Consider the following 9,626-nt stretch of genomic DNA (forward strand, 5'->3'; position numbering starts at 1 on the left):
GCTCTGGTAACGTAGAAGACTTATTAGTTAGTACACGTCACTGCATCCCACTCATTAACTGCATAAACACCTCGTGGCTTCAGTGATTGAAGAAAGCTGATAGAAGTGTAGGGATGGCGGTTTGGTTTTAACATTCACGCTGATGTCCTTTGTTTTCTGTTGCTGTCGCTGACATTTTTACTTTGAAGTACGAAGAAGCGGCACATTGTCTGCTTGTATTATTGTTTTCCCTCCAACTGAAAACCTTGTCGAGTCTTGAAATAGGTCACCTTTGCAGAATATATTAAAAACAAAAGTAAACAAGCAGATGTGATAATGTTGATGAGTCATGTGTTTGTCATCTAGCTGGGACAACGGCGACACGGAGAAGATGAGTCCGTGGGATATGGAGCTCATCCCTGATGATGGTGAGTCCACACACACACACACACACACACACGCACACACACACACACACACACACACAACTTTTGCTCTCCACAAATACAACTTTTCACAAAAATGTCAAAACGTTTATTTCCGCGCAGCCACCTTCCCTGACGAGCTGGGCACGAGTGTCCCCCTGACAGAAGACGAACACAAGGATCTCCTGTACGTCCCACTGGATGGAGAATGGGGCTGCCGCACACGTGCAGAAGAGTGTGAACGTATCATCAAAGCCATCGACCAGCTCTGCACACTGGGTATGACATCATCGCACCTCGTGAAAAATAATACCTCGTTTATGTCACAGAAGTGGGAATGTGAAGTTGAGCCACGAGGGCACATTTCTGGTAAAGCAGCAGCATGACTCGACAGAACATGAGTCAGAGCTCTGAGCTCAGCAGCGCGAGCCCAGTGGGGCCGCCGCTCTAATGCTAACAGGAGTGAGCTGCTAACACATTGTTGCTTGAATTCCCATTATGTGATGTAATGTCACATTAGACACAGATTTTGTACTACTGCAATACTCCCTTTGGAGGAAAGCTGGGGCGAGGGCGCCCTCTAGTGATACTTTGGCAACTGATGACACAGGAGCGCCCTCAGATCTAGGTGTTAATCCCACGCCGCGTGCTGCTGTTGACTCTCAGGACCAGATTGTAGATGAATTTGTTACGGTTCCTTTTGAATATCAAAGATTAGACATCTGTCTGAGTTCATTCATTGTTGGGAGGAGATGTGGACTTTAATTCACCTGCACTTTTATGACAAACACGCATGTTGATGAATCAAACACCCATCTGCTGCTGCTGTGATTGACAAACTTAAACTCCTTTTTCCAGCAGCAGCTGATAAGAGTGTTTGCGACTTTTAATAATTTCCCATTCCTCTTTTGTCACGGTTTATAATCCTCTTTGCTTATCTCCCTATCTGCACTGTCGTGTCATCCTCAGACGTCGCAGCACCATTTGCCTTCCCAGTGGACCTGCAAGCTTACCCCACCTACTGCACAGTAGTGGCCTACGTCACCGACCTCAGCACCATCCGCCAAAGGCTGGTGAACCGCTTTTACAGGTGAGATAAGAAGAACTGCAGAATGAGAGAGAGAGAAAAGGTATGAAAGAAAGAGGATTCAACACGCACTGAAACAAATGTGTGTTTCCGTCCCAGACGACTGTCCTCTCTGATGTGGGAGGTTCGTTATATTGAACACAACGCCCAAACGTTCAATGAACCAGGATCGTTCATCGTGACGACGGCCAAGTTTGTCTCTGACCTCATGCTGCAATTCATAAAGTGAGTATGTTGTGTGCGCAATAGCGTTACGCCAGTGATTCTGCCTTTTTTTTTTTTTTTTTTTTAGGGGAAATGAATGAAGCATCTTTAGCTGTGAGGGTTCCGCTTGAAGCTGCAAAAATTACATTTGGCTCTAAACTGAGCTAAAAATGTCAGTGTTACTCATTTAGCGTTGGCCTGAGTCAGATCCTCCAGTCACTAATTCATGTTTCACTTCCTCAGGGACCAAAGTCTGACAGACCTCATGCCGCTCTACAAAACTATGAAGAAGGCGACCTTCTCTGACTCTGAAGACGAGGTGTGTTTGCTGATGTGTTAATCGTAGTTTGCCTTTAAACGTCTTTCAGCTGTGCTCCTTTCCACTTGAAGAGTTGAGAGAGTGTAGGAAGTGGTGTGCATCAGTTCCTCCCAGACAGACATGTGGGAGTCAAAATTATGGAGCGCGTGCAAAATGCAGAGGATCTTTAAAATCAAGTTGAATTCAACTCAGAACCTCCGTCATTTTGTTCACCGAGTCAGTGATCGGTTCCCCAGAAAAGTCTTTGTATTATAATCCAGTCCGTCCCTCGTCCTGTAAAACAAAATACGTGGCATAACAAACACAATCTCATTATCTGGGTCAAACTGAATCAAACTGTATGGAGGAAAATATGATCCTGGGCCTCAAATCTCAGGGGTTTTGTGGCGTTCCCTGAGGGCTGAAGGCCCACTTGTTGTTGAAGTGGCTGCGAGCTGCTGCTAGCTGCTGCTAGCTGCTGCTAGCTCAGCAGCCTCCCAGTGAACACCGAGGCCCAGTTTGATTACAGGAAGTCCAGTACCACGGAGTTTCCTGATGGTCAGATAGCTTTCTCGTTTTGGTTAGCTGTTCTCAGGAAGCTAACTCAGGTCGCACTGCAGCTGACTTCACTGGTCTGAGGCTAAACCTGGCAGGAAAACCAGCTTGGTACGGTTACGATCATCTGTTAAATATTACCTTGGTACCATCTTGGTGCGACCGGCTCAGATAGTGTGCTGGGTTTGGCTGTCATCGAGTACGGCGAGCTCGTCGGCAGGAGCGCACAGTCAGAGAGGAGTAACACACGTTACTCACACATATGCACACACACAGTTGCTACTAGTTTCTACGGGAGAAATTAAAAATGTGGAAGCAGTTAGAGCTCTGCCTCCTGTTTCATCTGGACGTGAGAAGAGTAACACAACGTTGCTCTTCCTGTTTCTGACACAGGACGATGAGGAGGATGACGAAGACACGAATACACCTGGGACTTCCACGCGGAACCACAAGGTAGAATGCAGAACACTCCTCCGAATGTTTACCTGAATACCAAATCATGTGACTCCAACAGCCAGAGAAGTTAAGGTGAGGCACTTTTTTGCTCAACTTACGATGTCATCGTGACACCTGTAGGGCCGGCGACCTAAGCAGCGCCAACTGCGAACCCGACCTCCTTCTTATGACCCTCACGCCTGGAAGGGACGCTGCAAGGAGCTTCTTGACCTCATCTTCCAGTGTGAAGACTCGGAACCCTTCAGAGAACCTGTGGACCTACAAGAATACCCGGTAGTTACTCACTTTTGCTGACCGGGTTCAGGATTGTGTGTAAATATCAATGGCGGCTAAGGCTTCAGCTTCAGCTCAGGTCCTTCAAGGCCCAAATTGATTTGCATGTTCAGTTTCCTTTTGGGGGGGGGTTTAAGTAAAAATCCCCCAAATCTCCTGCCCCCTCTGTCTTTTTTTGGTTCAAGTGTTTTCAAAGTGTTTTGCACAAGCTTTGTAATGGAAATACCCCGATTCCCCCTCTACGTCTCGCAGGACTATCTGCAAATCGTTGACTCACCCATGGACTTTGGCACTGTCCTCACGACGCTGGTGGAAGGAAAGTACCAGTCTCCTATTGAGCTCTGCAAAGATGTCCGCCTCATTTTCAGCAATTCCAAAGCTTACACGCCGAGTAAGAAGTCTCGGGTGAGGACGGACACACACACACACACACACACACGCCATAAAAATGAGTGTGCATTAAACTCATTATAGTGCAGGCCTATTGTCAAACTTTGAAGAGAATTTTGTTAGGCTGAAATTACTAAATAGTCTTTTTTCACTTGAGATCTTTGGTGATATTATTCACCTACTCAAGTATGTATGGCAATTTTACCATGTTTTTATTTTTAAAAAAAGTATTTGGTTTTATATCAAAAAAGCAAAGTTTTGTCTTGCTGTAAAACAGAAGAGGCATTCTAACACGGAGGCTTCAGCTAACACACTCTGGCTACACCCACTTTTAAACTTTCCAATCGAATGTCTCCCGATCTTATTTCCTGCCTTTTTTGTCTGGCTCCACCCAGAAATTACGGATGTTAGACACTTGAAAGGTCGTTTCGGCTTAACTTTAAACACAGTTCTCACGTCAGCTTCAATATCAAAGATGAGTCAGGGGTTGTGTGTGATTTTTCTGTCTCCAGATCTACAGCATGAGTCTGAGGCTCTCTGCACTGTTTGAGGAACACGTGGGTTCCATCCTGGCTGACTACAAGGCCATCCACGGCCTGACGGAGAGACTGACCAGACGGGGCACGGACAGACAGACACGCCACACTACGGACAGACAGACACGCCACACCGTTAAAAAGAGGAGGCGGAGTGAGTCGCCTCCAAGCAGCACTGCGTCCAGGTAGAGGGACCTACGTGGCATCAGCATGAAAAGATAAATGGTATTGTAGCTCACCCCAGTGCTCTCTCTGCTTCCTCCAGTCCAGAGAGGAAGAGACGTGTGTCCTCCAGGGTGACTGCCAAACGAGAGCCATCACCACCCGCGTCACGGCTCTCCTCCCTGAGACACAACGCCCCCCCGAAGCAGCCTCCTCAGCTGGTCAACGGGAAGACGGAAACACCGGCGGTGGGGCGGACACGCAGCGCTGCACGCCTCTCTGCACACTCTCCACCGTCGTCATCCTCCTCACACAACGCTACCAGCAACACAGCGGGCTCAGCAGGTGAGGTCACTGTTCCACATCAGAGGAAGTCACGAAGTGATTGGAAGTGTTTTAACTTCCTCAACTTTATGAATCTTTGCTCATCAGCAGAGTCGACTCGCTCGCTGCGGGCTCATAACTCTGTGTCAGCGTCAACGCCGCAAGCTGCTGAAAGGACGACAGCCTCGCCACCCGTCGAGAGCAGCAGTGGAGGAAGCACTCGACGGAAACTCAGGACACCCGTACGACACACGCCAGGTAAAAGATGGCGGCACAGAAGAGGTGACCGTGAAGTGCACAAATTCACTGAAAGTCACCTTCCTTGTCTTTCTTCTCTTATTCAGGATCTCCTGCCATCCCAACACCTCAGAGTACAGCCCACCTCAATGGTCACAGTAGTCATGTGACCCTGGGTGTAGGGAGGAGGGGGCGTAAGTCCAGAATGGACTCGCCAGCAAGTCCTCCAGAAGTCACAACTCCAGCGAGCCCTTCCAGACCCCGAGGTCGCCCGCCTGGCAAGAAGAGGGGCAGGAAGAGCAAGCAGGAGCTGGATGAGAGGAGAACAAGCGGCAACCACAGGAGCTCCACCCCTGATGATGAGCTGGACCAGTCCACGGGGGACGAGGGCGGGGCGTCCTCTGCCCAGGAGACATCAGTACTCTCAGACTCTAGCATGGCGTCACCACCTAGACGGCGCGGTCGACCCAGAGTGGTAAAAACTGAGGAAGTGACTCCCCCTGCTGAGTCACCTGAGCCGTCGCCACTGAGGAGGAGCAGCAGGCGAACCAACGAGGAGGTCATGACTCCTCCTCCGAGATCTAGTCGGAAGGAGTCCCCCAAGGAGGAGGCAGGGGACGGGGCAGGGGGATCGATGCGTACTCGTAACCAGGGGCGACGATCTGCCTGGTACATGGAGGAGGACTCTGAGGAGGAGCAGAGGCAGCTGCTGTTTGAGGACTCGTCAATCACCTTTGGTACCTCCTCCAAGGGTCGCGTCCGCAAGCTGACAGAAAAGGCCAAAGCCAACCTGATTGGCTGGTAACAGAGACTCCCGGGATGTGAGGAGGCTCGGCGGGGACGAAACCCTGCTGAGGTTTCTCGTGCTGGAGGAGCCCTGGGCCAGTGGGGAGAGCTCAAGCTAGCCGTATGCATTTGTGTGTGTGTGTGTGTGTGTGTGTGTGTGTGTGTGTGTGTGTGTGTAGAGCCGCTAGTCCAGCTGCTGCTATTCGAAGCTGAGGCTAGCTAAGCAGAGAACGGGACACCACTCCTCCTCTTCCTCCTCTTCCTCCTCCCCCTCCTCCGTGGCCTCGTAAACGCCTCACCTGATGGCTTTCAGGCACCACACGTTTGTTTGCTCGCTCCTACTCCTCCTACATTATTGGTCCATGTTGGACCCCACAGATGACTCACTCCAGTCCAGTGAACCACTCTTCACTTCCGTCTGACCTTTTGGAGTCAAACTGGGCGTAACAGTAGTGATTTTAGTACTTGAAAACATTGACGAGGAGAGCTGGATGTATCTTACCTTTTTTGACTCAAGTGTCTTTCCTGGGTAGGTCAAAGACGCCCACCGAGCTGAAATAATTTTGGCCTGACAGCATCTTTACCCCCTTTTCTCATTGTTCCCTCTGGGTTTTTTTGTTTTTGTTTTTGTTTTTGTTTTTTTTTAAATACAACCTCCTATCTGCTTTTTCTAAGATTTGTACAAGATGATGATCGGCTCTCTGTTTCGGAAGTCTTACCCTAATGGCTGACCTGAGAGTGTCTGTCTGCGCTAAAATACCAAATGGTGTACCTTAGCTGGTACTGTAGATCTGTAGGGTTTGTTTACTATTAATGTGTGTGTGTGTGTGTGTGTGTGTGTGTGAGAGAGAGAGAGAGAGAGAGTGTCTTTTTCCCCTGCATGTTAAATAGAAAGAGAAGCATCTCTTTTTTTATATAGAAGTTGTTTTTTTACCGAGGAGAAAAGGATGCATGAGTGAAAGGAGTCATTTCTAGATGTTTCAGTGCATCCTCTACATTAGCAATACCTTGTGCCTTTATGTCTTTGACGTGAGTGTGTGTGTGTGTGTGTGTGTGCGCGCGCGCACGTGTGTAAGCGTGCTTGGCCTCTACCCTGCAACGTACATGTGCCTGTATGAACAAACGATGATTGAAGGAGTGCGTGTGTGTTTTTATATCGCAGTTGAGTGCGTCATTCACTTTCAGCGTGCAAACAGTGGCATACAGTTTGATCGTTGTGAAACCTCTCAAAGATATGTATTTATAGCAGTTCAAAAGATAATTTACCGTGGTTGTGAGCATACCATTATCCATGTCGATATATTATCCTATAACCAGTCAGTCTATACCTAAGGTACAGAGGGAGGAGCCATGGGTGACTAGCTTTGAGATGCACTTACCACAGACGGTTATCAATGCAGTCGGAGGGACAGAACCCTGTTTATTTGAAGTGGTTAACGTATAAAGATGGACTTTTTTTAAATGTTGTTTGTTGGTGACCACACACACACACACACACACACACACACACACACACACACACACACACAATTCTGTCTCGCTGCACTTTCTCATGCCTGAACCAAACCGGATCAGACCGAATTTGGAAACCGAGACACATTCATCTTTTCTGATTGTGTGCCTTTGCTACTCTGGCATCATTATGGGGGCCTTTTTTCTTTCTTTCTTTTTGGAACATTTTTGCTTGTTGTTGTGTTCAGAGAGGGGTTTTTTTGGGGGGGGGGGGTGGACCTGACAGGCTTCTATTGAGGGCTTACTAAAAAGGAGATCTGGCAGGAGTTAAATCTGTTCCTCTCCTCTGTACATCTTAATGTTTCCTAACATGGCGGCCTCGTGTTTTAACGTCACCTCTGTTTTCAGACACCCAGCCAGCACAGAGGACGTGAATGCCAAAATCCACTTGTGTTGTGGGACTAACTGGGGAGAACTGGATGGTAGCATCTATATTCACATATTACTGAACATATATCTTGTCTGTTTACCATTGTTAATACTTGTTTGTCATGGATTTGTCTATGCCAAATTCTGTCTGTGGGCACTGAAGTTTTTAGAACATGGCTTTTGAATGTGTTGATTTTTCCGATTCAGTTTTTTTGTTTGTTTTTGTTTTGTTTTATTTTGTTTTTTTCCTGTCACCACAATGAGTGTGTCATCTGTGTGTTACCTTACGCCAGGGAGGTCACGTTTTCACCTTTGCATCTGTTTGTAGGAACACGCAAAATTAACCTGGCCGATTTGCACAAAACTAGGTGGAGGGGCGCAGCACAGGCCAAGGGAGCACCCACGCAATTTGGGTGCAGATCTGTTAAAGGAACGCGTCATCTTTTTAGGGAAATGCTCTTATTTGCCCCCCCCCACCAGACAAGAAGACACACCCCCTTCTCCTCTCTGGGATTCATTCGGGAGCCACAGAGACAGGCTGACTGCTCGTTAGCTTGGTAAGTGTTAGCATACTTCAAGACCTATCAATTTTTGAAAGGTCCAGGATGGTGGTTTGTCCAGAAGTGATCACCCTTCTCCTCTCTGAGAACAGGAGCCATGATAAGTGGCACCAGTTGCTCCTCTAGTTCTGTTTTGTTGGCCTAAGTTTTGAGGTGCTACGTCGTATCACTGAGCCCAGGCAGAAAAGTAGTCCCAGCTTTGTATCCGATTCATTTTGAATCGGTTACTGCCAGTTAATATTATGCACAACCCCTCATTCTAATGATGCAGACGAAGACTGTTTAGAGAAAAGTGTTTTCGATGACTTGATTGAGGTATGCTAGCACTTCCCATCCACTTCCATTCATTGTGCTAAGCTAACTAACTGATCTCTGTGGGTCTCGGCTCCCTCATACACTCAAAGAGTAGAGAAGGGTGTCGATGCTACAGTTTGGCTTCAGAGGGGATGGCAAACAAGCATATTTACCAAAAATTCGGGGCGTTCCTTTAAATATAGTGAAAAATAGGACTTTATTACATTGGCCTTGGCGGAGGTCTGCGCTCCTCAGAGTGCCCTTCTGGTTTTGTCGGTGTCTAGATCCATGGACTTTTATTGTTGGGATGGTGTTTTTATATTCCGCCGCACTTATTTGAGGATACAATTTACGACTTCTTTTCTTCTGTCAGTCTGGCGTTGTTTATATTGTGTATACAAAGAGTTTTATTCCAAATTGAGACAGCGTTGTTGAACACCTTCCATAAGTGCCGTCAGATGTTGAGGGTATCGCGTTCATTCATGAGTTTATGTCATTATATTTCTCTATATACTCCTCAGAGACACAATAATTTCTATCACAATCACAAATAATCCTATCTACATATATGCATAGATTATCATGGTTATAGTGTGGAAAGTAAATTGTAGACTCTCAAATCTGAGACGTGAGCTCACTTTTAAAACCTAATGTTTACATGAGCCAACTAAAAATGAAAAAAAAAAAAATCAACAAGAAAAAAAAAACAAACCCAACAACAAAACCCAGTACTGGAGAGTTCCCACGTTGTTGAGGAATGTTTGGTGGGCAGGGATGTGTGTTAGTTCCCTTCAGATACCCTATTTAGGTGGGAGTCAAACCTGCTAGCTCCTCCCCCCTCATCAGACCACCCACCCTACGTGTGTCAAACTAAGAGAAGTGACCTCGACTGGCTGCCGGTAACAAACCTCAAATCCTTTCTGAGGGGTCATAAAGTCAAACCTCCTCCGGCCGTTTCAGTTTGAGACCCTCGTGAAGCAGGAATCGCCAGAGTCGTTTTGTTTCCACCCTCATCGGACTCTCGTCCCTCCCTGTCCCCAGTGCTGGGAGGATGGACGCCATCGCGTTTTGTCATCGGGCCGCTCAAGTCGTGTTGATTTAGTTGACGAACGCCGGGTTGAATTTGTTTGTTGTTTGTGTCCCCCCCCCCCCCCACCCAATTTTGTCAACTACAACCAG

General features: G+C 47.4%; 1 protein-coding gene across 2 annotated transcripts in view; it reads left to right on the top strand.

The window, feature by feature from the left end:
• Nucleotides 1-9,158, top strand: part of phip (PHIP subunit of CUL4-Ring ligase complex) — a 41,779-nt gene extending 32,621 nt beyond the window's left edge. Inside the window, exons 29-40 of one of the 2 annotated variants that reach the window (XM_086190413.1) lie at nt 346-407; nt 528-683; nt 1,374-1,494; nt 1,591-1,716; nt 1,939-2,014; nt 2,942-3,001; nt 3,125-3,277; nt 3,530-3,682; nt 4,180-4,388; nt 4,469-4,710; nt 4,801-4,947; nt 5,034-9,158. In XM_086190413.1, coding sequence (XP_086046539.1) covers nt 346-407; nt 528-683; nt 1,374-1,494; nt 1,591-1,716; nt 1,939-2,014; nt 2,942-3,001; nt 3,125-3,277; nt 3,530-3,682; nt 4,180-4,388; nt 4,469-4,710; nt 4,801-4,947; nt 5,034-5,731 — 2,203 coding nt within the window. In that variant the 3' untranslated portion in view covers nt 5,732-9,158. Of the gene's footprint in view, nt 1-345; nt 408-527; nt 684-1,373; nt 1,495-1,590; nt 1,717-1,938; nt 2,015-2,941; nt 3,002-3,124; nt 3,278-3,529; nt 3,683-4,179; nt 4,389-4,468; nt 4,711-4,797; nt 4,948-5,033 lie in introns of both variants that reach the window. The other variant, XM_086190412.1, reaches the window with a different exon arrangement.
• Nucleotides 9,159-9,626: the final 468 nt, after the last annotated feature.

The sequence above is a fragment of the Aulostomus chinensis genome, chromosome 20 (assembly GCF_037954235.1).
Source record: "Aulostomus chinensis isolate RoL2024-O1b breed Wild chromosome 20, RoL_Achi_v1.0, whole genome shotgun sequence".
In the NCBI taxonomy this organism is placed as follows: Eukaryota; Metazoa; Chordata; class Actinopteri; order Syngnathiformes; family Aulostomidae; genus Aulostomus; species Aulostomus chinensis.